This window comes from Siniperca chuatsi, linkage group LG13 (genome assembly GCF_020085105.1).
Source record: "Siniperca chuatsi isolate FFG_IHB_CAS linkage group LG13, ASM2008510v1, whole genome shotgun sequence".
NCBI lineage: Eukaryota > Metazoa > Chordata > Actinopteri > Centrarchiformes > Sinipercidae > Siniperca > Siniperca chuatsi.
The window spans coordinates 22,271,697-22,285,877 of NC_058054.1; the positions used below are offsets into that span (position 1 = coordinate 22,271,697).

Here is a 14,181-nt window from a genome sequence, read left to right on the forward strand (position 1 = left end):
CATGTACAATGTGAAATCAGAAAGAACATTTTAGCTTTCCTTTCCACTCTTACAGGTATAGGACCCCACCTAACATATGCCTTGTAGAAAGTAAAAAGAAATGCAACGGTGAATAGACGCACACTGGAATAATTTCATCAAACTTAATGAAAAGCAGCTGACGCACATGTTGGACGCATTTTGTATTCTCTTTCTGTAAAAGTCTCTAGTTTCTGTGGAAGATGGGGGTTACTGGAATTTGAATACATCTGGTTCACTTCGACGTGCAGACCTGACCTGAACATAAAAGCAAGAGGAGGGGGACTTCTTGACTCCCCTTTTTCCTCGGAAGCAGGAAGAGACACAGTGCCATCTAGTGCTCCTTGTGGGCAGATCATGCAGAGAACTTGGGAAAGAGTTTTGTTCTAAGGTGAGGCACTTCCATGGAAGGAGGCAGAGAGGTGTGGGCGTGGAGCGTTAATTTGGCAAGGTGTTGATGGGGGTGGATGTTGCAAGGTTGCTGTGGACATACGTGTGTGTATGTATGCTCAAACTGTGGGACTGCAGGGAAGGTGGCCTGGACTCAGATTTTCCACTGAGATCAGTGCTTGAGGGAGAAAAATTGTGTGGAGAAGCAGGGAGGGTGGGAAGGAAAGAAGGAGAGGGGGTGGGTGGTGGGACATCTGGTAATGATCTGTGTTTATTAGCAAGCTCTCATAGTAAATCTGTTTGATTTTTGGCAGCTGTGGGGCTGTGTATAAATTGTGATGCATGGGTTTTGAGATGTCTCAATACCAGCCTTCAGCAGGAATACATTACTCCATAAAACTCTTGAAGAATTCATTAGTTGGGAGTGTTTTTAGTTTTCACAATTATTTGAGCGATTCTGTTCAAAGGAAGGACCCTTTTTGTTGTTGTTGTTGCCTTTTTACAGTCCTGAAACCAGCAGGTGGGATTGAGATCAGTGAATTATCTCACTGAGAAGTAATTATCTTTCATGTACATCAAAAGGTCGAGATAAAGCTAAAAGAAATGCAAAAACACACGCTTCCTGAAGCTGAGAGGTTCTGCATAATGTCTTGGGCACAGCCTGTTGGCAGACGGGCTGTAGCACATGAGTTTCCACAGGATCCTGATGTTGAGTGGAGAAGATTAGTAGCATTTCTGAGTCAGAGAGAAAGAAGGAATAGTGCGGCCAGTGTCTCCAGCCTGACAATATTTTTTCTTTACAGTTTGAGGTTTTTAACATCTTGCAACTTTTAACACACCACCACATTCATCTTTGGGGTTGATCTCCCTGTGAATGGCAAAGGTTTTGGTTTGTTTGAGAGAATATGATTCAAAAGCTAGTATGCATAAGAAACCACGGATGAGGAATGATGAATGATGAAACGCAAACATGGAACAAGGGAGAAATTATGGGTTAAAAAAAAAAAAAAACACCTTCTCTTTTCCAGCAAAAACATTAAAGTCAGTGCGCCACATATGGAGGAGATTAATCACAATGTGCCTGTTACAAGACTTCATCTGCCTGAGGTCTAAGTTAACATACAGGGTGCTGGGAACCGTGGTGATCCAGATGAAGCTTTACTGTTAGCTAAACTGGGCTAAAGCGGCTACATGCAAACAGAACAAAAAGTGAGGCATTCTCCTGGTTTAAACCGCTTCAGATACTGCTAGGTGCCAGTCAAAGCATCAGGAAATTGCAGGCCAATAAAGATTCCGAGCCATACCAAATAGAGTTAATGACAGGAAGTGGGCCAGATTAATTTCCACTGCATTAGTCCCTCATCAAATCTAGTCTAGTCTCCTCAGATATCTTTTGAATAATCTCCAGTTGCTCCAGTATGCAGCAAAGCAGGTAATATCTGATTGATCCCATTATTCATTTCAATACCTATGGTCACCAATGGCCAGCACTGCCTGACAATGCATGAAGATTAATGGGGTAAAATGGTCAATGGTCACCTACTGCCATCTAGTGAATTCTTTTATTCTGATCGAATATGTAACTTTCAATACTGTCCACACTTTTTCTGAGAACTCCTACTGATGTTTTCCTCTAATAAATAAATTCAATCAACATGCACAAGGTATAACCGAGGTAATTTAATTTGAAATTCACAAACTTTGCAAACCATAGTGGGGAATATAAAAGGCCTACAGGAATAAAGTTATGCCATGTTGAAATAAACGGTGTCATCATTTTAACTTTGCACTCTCACAATATTTGTCTTTCAGTATATTTACAGAGCCGCAGTTTTCATTTTCCATTAGTTTTGAGGCCTTTCCAAAAATATATTCTCACCAATGTTACAGCTTCTGAACATACAGTATCTCACCCAAATAATATCCAGAATAACATCCAAACGTATTCATGCATATGAAACTGATGTAAGAAGAAAAAAAAAAGCTCAAGGAATAGCAATGTCGGGAAGGAGGGAAAGGAACGGACCATTTGCTTGTACTGATGTTAAAGGAATGGTTTCACATTTTGTGCAATATGTTCATTCACTTCCTTGCTAATAGTTAGATGAGAAAGATGAGAAGATTGATACCATTCACTATTTATCCGTTCAATATGAAGCTACAGCCAACAACCGATTAGCTTAGCTTAACTTAAAGACTGGAAACAGACAGAAATAGCTAGCCTGACTCGGTTCAAAGGTTAAAAAAAAAAATCCACCTACTAGCACCTCTAAAGATCTATTAACACATTATATCTTGGCTAGTCGTTTCTCCCTGCTTCCAGTCTTTGTGCTAAGCTAAGTGAAGTGTCTCTTGGTTCCAGCTTATTAAAGGAGAGAAACTGGAGTGGTATCAATCTTCTCATCTAATTATCTGCAACAGAGCGAATAAGGGCATTTTCCAAAATGTCAAACCATTCCCTTAAATGTTCACATAGTCCTTGACAATTGGCTAATGTGACATTTAGTTTAGAGTGAAGAGGAAATTGAACTTTTAACCTCAATTTCAACAGCAACTGTACAGCAACATTCTATATTCCTTCATGTATTGCTTGATTTAGTTGGTCCATTGCAATTTTAGTATCTACTCTGCCAAATGTCTCAGTATGTGTAAAATGTTCTCCAAGATTCTGCTCCAGTTTGCCTTCAAGCCTGACTCAGTTCATGTTGGAGTGGCTTTTCAGGTGCCTCCTCAGGTGGTTCAGACAGGTGTAGGTCTTGGGGCAGATTTGGCAGTGGTACGGTCTCACTCCTGAGTGGTTCAGCATGTGCTGCTTCAGCACACTTCCATCTGAGAAGGCTTTCCCACACTGAGAGCACACGTACGGCCGTTCGCCTGTATGCACACGCATGTGAACAGTTACCTTGTGTGCCATTGTAAAACCTTTGCCACACACTGTGCACTTGAATGGCCTTTCTCCTGTGTGAGTGAGCCTGTGGGTGCGCATTGCACCCATCTGGGAGAAAGCCTTGCCACAATCTGGGCAAACATGCGGCTTCTCTCCGGTGTGAACCCTGGTGTGACTCCTCAGTCCTCCTGCTGTGGAGAAACACTGTGAACAGTGAGTGCACTGGTAAGGTCGCTCTCCTGTGTGAGTGCGCATGTGCTGCTTCAAGTCGTAGCGGTTTCTGAAGCCGCGGCCACACACGAGACAGCTCTCTGGTCGGTCATCGTTGTGGCGCAGCTCGTGGTTGGCCAGGCATTTTTCAGACAGGAAACACTTGCCACATTCCTGACACTGATAGGGTTTCTCGTGGTCAACTCTCTGATGGTACTTCAGCTCGCTGATGCCAGGGAAAGTCTCATCACAGTATCTGCACCTGAAGCGATGGTTGGGGCTGTAGGGGAGCTGGTGCTCACTCATCTGATGATTCCTCAGCAGGTGGGCCATCTTGAAGGTCTTGCCGCAATGAGAACACTCATATTTTGTCAGCAGCTGGACACATTGATGTCTGACCCGCTCGTGTAGAGACCTGAACTGACACCCACACTTGGTGCATATGTGCGCAGCGTTTTTACACTTTCTCTTCCTGTGGCCGGACAGGTGAGCTTCTGTGCGGAAGGCTTTACCACACTGAGAGCATTTGTAAGGCTTCACCGCAGTGTGGAACCTCTGGTGTTCGAGAAATTCAAACCGATACTTAAAGCTCCTTCCACACAGTGGACAGTTATGTGTGACTCGTCCTCGTGGGTAGAGGCCTTTGACAGATGTTTTCCTGGAGGACATAGATGTCGAGGAAGTCCGATGAGCAGAGCCACTCTTCCTGTGTTTACCTCCACTCATTAATTTGGCGGTCTCCATTTCACCGACCTCTTCATGCCGTTGTTGATGTTTGGCCAGACACTTGGAGGAGATAAAGCTCTTTCCACATTGCTTACACTGATAAGGCTTATCATGATCTGCCTGCTGATGATACTTCAGGTCACCAATTCCTGAAAAACCTACCCCACAATGACTGCACTTGAAAAGGCGGCTTTGGACATGAGTAAGCAGGTGTTCCTTTAAGCTGCTGGACTTTTGAAAACTCTTTCCGCAGTGCCCACAATCATAGCTACGGCCCCGTTTTGGGCAGTGGTGTCTGAATTTGTCCAATGAGGTTGGAAAACTGTTCCCACATTTAATGCACAGATACGCAGCATTTTTGCATTTCCGTAGCCTGTGACCGGCCAGCAGAGTTGCTGTTCTGAAAGCCCTCCCACACTCAGAGCAGTTGTAAGGCTGCAGCCCACTGTGGACTCTCTGGTGTTCGATGAGGACAGAGTGATGCTTGAAGCATTTGTCGCACTCGGGGCATTTATGCATCCCTGACTGCTGTCTCCTGCGAGGAGATGATGAGATGTCTGTCCTTTTTGGCGATTCAGGAAAGTCAGTTGAGGTGGAGGGGTTTGTAGATAGTTCTTCGTCGAACATGACAATCTGAGGAACGTCATTATTTACGTCGTCACAAGCACTCGGGTGGGAAGCGATGGCCACTTCCAGCGAAGGAGGGAGACACAGAGAGGGAATGAGAAGATCATCTGACTGAAACGGAGCTGCAGGGAAAACATGAGAAAATTACGACAAAGTGTTAATACAGTCTCCCTCTTCAACTAATACACCATATTTTGACTAGTTTATAAGTGTAAATGTAAATTGTGTACATACCAACACTACTCTTAGCCAATTTCCCGTGGCACTGTTTGCTTTGAAGAAGAAATTTAAGGTCCTCTCCGTTTGAGACACACTGCATGTACTCCTCTAGCACAGAGGGGGCAGCACTGATCCAGGATGCAGTCTACACAAGAGGCACAAAAAAAAAAAAGAGACATTTTGAATTTCAAGTTGAAAGTGCTTATATTTACTGACTTTATTTTCTTATCTTTCAGAAATCCTCTTTGCACCTGTTTGAAATCTGGTATTGGCAGCAGCTCCTCCAGTCTGGTGAAGAATTCACAAACCAGCGTCTCCAGTGCCGTGTCGAAGTCCGGGCCATACTCCACTGGAAACACATTCTGTCAGAGGAAAAAAACAACCAGACACCTTCAACACATGGCATTGTCCTTTATGGCCCGACAGGCAATAGCTACATTTAATATCTCAGATTTTGTTAGGTAAAATTCCGAAATGGATTTATAACATTTGAAATTTGGCAGATCGTACTATTTACTGCATCATACACATCAAATGTAATATTACTTTTACCTTGAGAAAGTGTTCTCTGCCATCTGTGTCTTCAATGAGGCCTTGAACCAGCTTCATAAAGTTTGCCTCTGGTGCTTCAATTACAGGATCATTTGTCTGCGTTACACAACAAAACACTGCAGTCACATGATTTAGAGCAAACGAAATATCATATGAATAAAACATGAAATAACCAATTAGGGCTGCAACCAATGACTTTATTCATTAATCTGATGATTATTTTCTTGTTTAATCAAAAAACTCAACGATATCCAATTTACTATCATATAAGATGAAGATATTTGAGAAGTTGGAACCAGTCAACAGATCGGCATTTTTGCTTTACATTTTAGTCAAACAATTAACCAATTATCAAATAATAGTTTCTGCTGATCGATTAATGAATTAGTTAACTAATAATTTCAGTTCTATAATCTATATATCTATATATCTATATATATATATATATATATATATATATATATATATATATATATATATATATATATATATATATATATATATATATATATATATATATATATATATATATCTATCTATCTATCTATCTATCTATATATCTATATCTATATATCTATATATATATCTATATATCTCAATAAAAACACTCACCTCCTCAATGCAAGAAGATCGGATTCGGTTGAGGTGGGTCTCAACAGCCTTGAGATCTTCAGGGTGTTCAGAACGCAACAGTTCAAGAGTCGTCTAGAGGAAATTTAATTCATAATTTGAATGTTTCCATGACACCTTTTTCTTGGGTCTCTTATTTGAATAGATCCCATTATACACATGATGGACCTACACATTTCAAAACACTTACCCTTGCTCTCAGGCCCAGTGAGAGCAGTCTCCCTTCTCTTTTACTCATCAGTTCAGGAACTGCATCTGTTACCATGGACACAAACTCCTCCAGTTTCCCATAGTGCTTTATGTTCCGCTGGCGTACCACTTCCCACATCACTGCTGACATCAGCCGAAGTGGTGGGACAAGGAGTGCCAGCGAGGACAGGGGGACGCTGAATTCTTCAAAGAGAAATTAGTCAAACAAACTTAAAAGCAAGATGGGAACCTTGTACACTGTAACTGCTGTTACATATGCCCACAGTTAACTTATAATGTTAAATATGTTAAGTCTAGTTGGTGAAGATGTTTGAAAGATTGGATTTAATGCAAATAGTCATTCATGCTAGGTCTTCAACAAATATAACTTATTTTAGGAGGAAGGGGAATAGACTCCAATGCTAATGGGAGACTGGAAATGAAATCAGTAACGTTACAACACCTCACTTTAAAGTCAACAGCCACTTAAATCAGCACGGTGTTCACTTTCCTATAGTATCCATCCCCTATACTAGCTACAGTGTGAAACACTGCACTATCTAGAGCACCAGGCGTGTGTTTATACGTCTAGCTCCCACGACTCATTGCATGTTTATAGTAATAAACGTTGGACTAGTCCTCTAATGCTAACACAAACATATTCGGTGTTTTAACATTGCCCCGCACACTGCGCGAAATGGCAAAGGAGTGAGTTTACTGATGGGACGCGAACGGTTTACGTTCGCAAACATAACATAAACGTTAGTCGCTTTATTTCAAATTAAGATGGCTCTTGCTAACTGTCAGGCAAAAAGACCAAACAGTGTTGCGTTTGCTACATTTAAAAAAACCTCTTCGACCATTAAAAAGCGTTTTAAACACAAGATATCGTTACTGTTTGTGCTCAAGGCAAAGCGTTGGCTAACGTTACCAGTCTAGCCACAAGGCCGCTGATGTTGCCAGGTAAAACCGGCCTATTATTGGGGAAAACAATCCTTGTTCCAGGGATTAGTCTAGGCCTGTTGAGCCTTGGCTAATCCTTCGCTTTAGTTATCCGACTAGCCGCATAAGAAGGGAAAAAACACTGTTTTGACGAGCTTCGCAAGCGAATACATACCCATGTCGTTCATTGTGGAATTCTTTAATAACGATGAAAAGAAAAATCATTACAATGGAATATTTTTCATACTTTCGGTTAGCGTGCTAGCTAACCGCATACGGGGCCTCAGGCGCCAACTTCTTCCTGAAACACGTTGTTCATTCTGGGGAGCGTTGGCCCAGTCAGTGTCAGTTTGTAACAGCGAGGTTCGTTTTGCTTTACGGGGCAGCCCGGATAAAGCAATTTCAACTCACTCGACTGTCAAAATGAGAAGCACCGCCTCTCCGGATAATCAAACAACTAAATCTTAAAAGCAACGTTTAAACTTGATAAACTGTATTTTCTTATATCCCTCATGTTTTTTAATGTCTCAAACTCATCCAGATAATTTTAAGGTAACATGTTTTAAATAAATATTTGTATAAACTACATTTCAAAATAAGAGTCACTAAAGCAATTATAATTTCTGTTTTGAATACAATCTAGAAAAAAAAAAACCACCACCAGGATCACAGGAGCTTAAGTGCATTTATTTCAGTTGTCTAATTTGTTATTATTATGTTTAGAGATCACAAATATAGAATATTGTTATTGTGGAAAACCACAGCAGGATTTTCCATGTTGGATTCAAGAACAAATTCTGCTGTTGTCAGGAACAAACAAATGAGGTACTTCCATAGCATAGTTGGGATTTATTGTTTATTTTTGTATGGTTTCTTAGAGACCCTTGTAACATATGTTTTATGACTTCAAAAAACAAAAGTAATACACTTACATGTCAGGCCCAAAAGCTGCACTTAAAGATTTTTAGAGGATACAATCAGAACAGTTCTGACAACGCAGGATAATTAATCAGTCTGTAAAAACAAGAACTTCAGCAACATAGTCCTTACAAGAGAGGGTGAGTGCAAAACCTATTACACAGTGCATAAAGTCAACACTACAATCAGTCCAGGCTAGTTGCATGAATACAAAATTCATTTGAAAAAATGAAAAGCCATATGGTAATCAATGGAATTAGACCGACTGGTTTTGGACTACATTGTGAGTTTTCAAGTGTCTCTTCAGGTGATTGAGGCATGTGTAAGTCTTTGCACACAGCTGACAAGCATAGGGTCGAACCCCTGTATGGTTCATGGTATGTTTTTTCAATTCGCTGCCACGTGAAAAACCCTTCCCACACTCAGAGCAGACATAAGGGCGCTCCCCGGTGTGAACCCGCATATGAAGTGTCACCTTGCTCGCCATGGTGAATCCTCTCCCACATACAGTGCACTTGTATGGCTTTTCCCCAGTGTGGGTGCGTCTGTGTATCTGCAGCTCGCCGGCTGAAACAAAAGCCTTGCCACAGTCAGAGCACAGATACGGTTTCTCTCCAGTGTGGGTCCTTACGTGTATGTTCAAGTTTCCTGACACCGAGAAACGTTTCCCACAGTATGTGCACTGAAACGGCCTCTCGCCCGTGTGACTGCGCATGTGAAGGTTCAGGTCATGTTTGTTCTTGAAAGCTTTGCCACAACGGGCACAAATCTGTGTTCTCTGTTGCCTGTGGCGCAGCTCATGGGCTGTCAAACAGGCAACAGAGCTGAAAAATTTCCCACACTGCATGCACTGATTGGACAGCTCGGGAGGATGAATCTTCTGGTGGGACCTCAGCTCACTCATATTTGGGTACACTTCCCCGCACTGTCTGCATGTGAAGATACGGTTCTGGGTGTGAGTCAGCTCATGCTTACCCAGCAAGTGCATTTTCTTAAAGCTTTTTCCGCACTGAGAACAGTCAAACGTCTGCACACTATGAACACACTGGTGTCTAAATTTGTCCTGTATAGATTGAAAGCTATTCCCACATTTGATGCAAATATAACCTGCTTTTCTGCACTGTGTCCGCCTGTGAGTTGACAGGTCTGAGGTCCTCCTAAAGGCCTTTCCGCACTGAGAGCAGCTGTAAGGGTGTTCTCCGGTGTGCAGCCTCTGATGCTCCAGGAGCTCATAACGGTAAATGAAGCACTTTCCACACTGAGTGCATTTGTGTGCAACTCTCTGCCGCGGAGGGCCAATCATAGAGCTGGACAATACAGGAGCCTCAGCAGATGTAGATGGAGCTCGGCAGGTGGCCGACGCTCTGTCATCGTACTCCTCCACAATGTGAACATCAGGAACGCTGTCACTGCATTTCCCTCCTGTTGTTTCTTCTGCATCGCTACAGTCCAGTATGTTTGTTCCCTCCTCAGATCTTGCATCCTGTATCCCCACATCTCCTGCCCCCTGAGGAGAAATCCCCTCAGATTCTCTTTGGTTTTCAAATGTTTGTGTGTTAGATTCCACGTCTTTGGCGTTGGTCTCTCGCAGTGAAGGAGGGAGAGATAATGATGAGAAGAGCCGCTGCTCTGAGGGAGAGGGCACTGTTTGAAAAGAGAAATTAAAAAAGTGGTCGTAATATATCTGCACTGGGGCTGCAACTAATAATTATTGTCATTACCAATTAATCTGCGGATTGTTTTTTCAAGTATTTGATAAACCATTTTGTCTATAAATGGCATAAAACAGTGAACAATGTCAATCACAAATTGTTTGTTTTGTCTGACCAACTGTCCAAAACCCAAAGATATCAATTTACAATGATATAAAAACCAGCAAATGTTTGGCATTTTTTGCTGTTAACCGACTGACTGTTTCAGCACTAATATGCACATTAAAAACCTGGCTGGTATCCCAGGCAGACAGACTTACCACTGGTATTCATTGTGGCCATTTTACCACAGTGGACCCTGCTTCTGAGCAGTACTTTGAGGTCATCTGCTTTGGATACACACTGCATGTAATCTTCTAGCACAGAGGGTGTATCACTGATCCACACTGCCGTCTTTATCAAACAACAAAAAAAAATGATTTTGATGGACTGGAACCTGACAACCAATCTCTGGAAATGCATAGTAAACTGCAATTTTTATGGCATAAGTTGCTGTCTTCACCTGCTTAAAGTCTGGTATAAGCAGCAACTCTTCCAGTCTGGTGAAGAACTCACAAATCAATGTCTCCAGAGCTGCATCAAAGTCAGGCCCATACTCCGCAGGAAACACATTCTGTGAAGTGGACAATTTCAACCCAAAGCATGTAAAAGCTCATGTTAATGCATCATTTTGACAATCAAACAAACTGCTCCTTTTCATGTCAAAACTAACAATAAGGCAAAAGCAGAGACACACCTTGAGGAAGTGCTCTCTCCCCTTTGGGTCTTCCAGGAGTCTTTGAACAAGTCTGGCAAAGTTGTCTTCAAGAGCTTCATTTCCTGGATGAACCTGTCAAGGAAAATGAACACATCTAAAATAAGCAGAACACTTCCTAAACAGACAACATTTATTGTCCATGATTGAAAAAGTCACACACCTGTTTTGAGCTAGATGGCAGGAGACTGTCCAAGTGTGTTTTAACACCTCTTAGATCCTCTGAGTGTTCAGAACTTAACATCTGTAATGTCATCTGGAAAAGCCATTAACCAAGAGTCACTGAATCCCACTGTGTAGCTACATGCACAAGTGCCAGCTCTTATCTGTTCATATTATTTTCTGCCTACATACTGAAATGGAGGGGTGGAAAAATGACAGGAATAAATTGACAGTATAACAAATTTAAACACCACTACACTGACATTGATGATATATAGTAAATCTGTATCTCTTACCTTTGCTCTTAAGCCCAGAGTGAGCAGCCTCATCTGTCTGTCTGTCAAGATGTCAGGGACGGCTTCTGTTACCAAGGACAAAAACTCCTCCACTTTCCCATAATGCTTGATGTTTCTCAAACGAACCACCTTCCACATCACAGCCGACATCACCCGCAGAGGTGGAACCAGGAGCCTCAGCGAGGACAGGGGCAGGGGAGCTTCTGCAAGGGGGAGGACGGCTCCTTTCAGCAGACAGGTCATACAATCACACTTCAAACACACCAACAAAGTGGCCTGTGCATCGTTTTGCACACACATAAATGCTGTATGATCAGGCAGTAGTCATATAAATCACATAAGGTGTGACAAAAGTAGCAAAGGCTGCATGTAGCATTAGTTTTGTATTGTTAGTGGATATTGAGTATAGTGTGTAACAATTTTCTTAGCCTGTTCATGTGTTTTCATGTGTTTAGTGTTTTAATGCTGTCTTCTTGGCATGGTCTCTCTTGAAAAAGAGATGTTAACCTCAGTATGTTGTTTTTTTTTAGTTGGTTAATAAAATTTAAAGAGGAAAAGAAGCTCAACTAAATGAAGTCCTTTAGGTGCCCCAAAAAAGTATTGGTTATGTTTATTTATTTTCATTTCCATTGGGTTTGTCCACTGTTAGCATTTTGAGAGGCACTTGTGTATTATCAGTAGTTCTAATATAGTGGGCATGACTGGGGCTAGAGATGCACAACAAATAGTTTCTCAAGAAAGTGGAAAACTGAATTCTTCTGTTCGTTATATGCCCAAAATGAAATAAATATAGTATAGACTGCAATGGCTTCTCCCCTCGCGTTACATATATCTAAAATACCTCCAGGAATAATTATGACTGTTAGCAGTTTGATAAGTCAAAGCTAGGAAGTTGCTGTTAGCAGAAAAGCTAACAACATCAAAACCAACAGACGTTACCCATTTTATTCCCCCGAAGAGCTATGTTGAGTTGACACTGATGAATGTCTCCTAATTTTCTAATCCGAAACCTCGCTGCTTGCTTCTCGCTGTCAAATGCAACTGAACACCACTTCCTGACTCTACTTTGTGTTGTGTATTATTATTATTATTATTATTTCTTCTTCTTCTTCTTCTTCTTCTTCTTCTTCTTCTTGTTTTACGACGGTTGGCATCTAGCTTATTGGTGCATTACCGCCACCTTCTGCTCCGGAGTGTGGAACAGAAAATTGACTTTGACTCTAAATCCCTTCAAAATAAAATAAAATAAGAAACACACACACACACACACACACACACACACACACATACACACACCCTGATCTACGTTTTATCCTCCATGCTATCAGTGTCAGCCGCCCTAGCACCCTATTCCTGTTTTTCCATCATATCCTATTAAAAACCCCTTAGAAAAGCTAACAGTACCCTGACCTGTGCTCTCTCACCCATGCTCAGTAATTCTTTTAATGTGAATTTCTGCACCCCTAATTCCCTCAAATTATTCCTCATCATCTCTCTCTGTGTCCCATACCCCCTTCAGCGTTTTATTTAGTGCACAGTGCCCTAACCGTGAACACTGTTTTCTCTCTCATGTGTCCACTACCTACCCTAGTAACTTTGACACTTTTTTAAATTTTACATAGATGTCTCCCTTTCCCCTCTCTGTCCCACCTTTCTTGCCATAATTTATTTGTTTTTTCCCAGATTAAACATTTAACCTCTGCTTTACCGATACTAATTTGCATTTCTATATTTCCTTTCTTTAAAGCCATCTTTGCTAACTCATCCACCCTTTCATTTCTCCTCACCCCTACATGTGCTGGAACCCACAGAAATTTTACCTGACCTCCCTGATGTGCTATTCTTGTGACTGACTGAAGGACTTCATATAGTATATCTTGACGGCTGTTTGAATGAAAAGACCTTAAACTTGCTAGGGTGTGTGCAGGTAGGTAGTGCCACCAACACTGCCAACATCTCCACTGTGTAAACCCTTAACATATTGGATGTTCTCCTGTTGATTCCAATTCCTTTTGCTGGTATTGCTGCCCAAAATCCTGTCACTCCTGTCTCAGGTTTCTTAACTCCATCCTTATAAATCTGTATAAAATCACTATACTCTTTCATTACATGGTAGTTGAAAGTACTTATCAAATCAATTTGATCTTTTTCTTTCCTTTTTACCTCTAACAAATACCAATCTATTTCAGGCCAAATAAGCATCCATGGAGCCATCACAGGATAAACTTCTGAAGGGCTTATCCTCCGATCAAACACTCCTAGTTCTTTTGTAATGTCATGCCCTATTCGGCCAAAGTTATCCCTCAGATTCCTCCCATTCCCCCAGCACTCCTGCAACACTCCTTTTGTGGGATGAGAATCATTGTGTCCCTGCAAATTATCCCAGTAGTTTGCCATCAGTTACATCCTTCTTAATTACAACAGCATTTCTCCCATTTCTACCTGTAGGGCAGGTACTGGCGATGTTTTAAAAGCCCCACTGCACACTCTCAATGCCTGTACCTGAATCACATCCAATTTTTTTAAAAGAGAGCTGGAAGAGAACCTACACCCCCATTCATAACCCCACTCCACCACCTCATCAATCGCTCCTTGCACTTTCCTGATTGCATGCTCTACGTTCCATCCTCTCTTCCACAAGGCCCCATCATCTGCAAACAGTGACCTACCTATATCTACTGGTACTTTTGAAAAGACGTCATTGATCATAATGATGAAAAGTAGCGGGCTTATCACACTGCCTTGAGGTGTGCCATTTCCAACTGTATACTGACTTGACAAGTCTGACCCAACCCGTACCTTGATTTTTTTTCCAAACAGAAAATCCTTTCTCCCACCAACACCCATCTTGTGCAGCTTAATTAACAATCCTTCCTTCCACATCATGTCATATGCTTTTTCTATGTCAAAAAACACTGCAATTACTATCTCTTTATTTGCCTGGGTCTT

General features: G+C 41.7%; 2 protein-coding genes across 4 annotated transcripts; both read right to left on the bottom strand.

Annotated features, from left to right (window-relative positions):
* Positions 1-2,073: 2,073 nt before the first annotated feature.
* Positions 2,074-7,763, bottom strand: LOC122886355 (zinc finger protein 665-like). The gene is made up of 7 exons (XM_044218412.1): positions 7,566-7,763; positions 6,450-6,652; positions 6,242-6,334; positions 5,630-5,725; positions 5,329-5,439; positions 5,093-5,222; positions 2,074-4,980 (listed from the first exon to the last, which is right to left on the bottom strand). Exons 1-7 carry the CDS (start codon positions 7,576-7,578, stop codon positions 3,104-3,106), a joined length of 2,523 nt encoding a protein of 840 aa, XP_044074347.1. The 5' UTR covers positions 7,579-7,763; the 3' UTR covers positions 2,074-3,103.
* Positions 7,764-8,232: 469 nt separating this feature from the next.
* LOC122886356 (zinc finger protein ZFMSA12A) lies at positions 8,233-12,362 on the bottom strand. 3 transcript variants are annotated; one of them, XM_044218413.1, is made up of 7 exons: positions 12,172-12,362; positions 11,233-11,456; positions 10,938-11,030; positions 10,757-10,849; positions 10,523-10,633; positions 10,281-10,413; positions 8,233-9,952 (listed from the first exon to the last, which is right to left on the bottom strand). In XM_044218413.1, the coding sequence occupies exons 1-7, from the start codon at positions 12,173-12,175 to the stop codon at positions 8,565-8,567; spliced, it is 2,046 nt and encodes a 681-aa protein (XP_044074348.1). In that variant the 5' UTR covers positions 12,176-12,362; the 3' UTR covers positions 8,233-8,564. The 3 variants fall into 3 exon arrangements, with proteins under 3 accessions (XP_044074348.1, XP_044074349.1, XP_044074350.1); XM_044218414.1 differs by having other exon boundaries at positions 11,233-11,435; positions 12,172-12,361; XM_044218415.1 differs by lacking the exon at positions 12,172-12,362 and having other exon boundaries at positions 10,938-11,127; positions 11,233-11,374.
* Between the last annotated feature and the right edge of the window lie 1,819 nt (positions 12,363-14,181).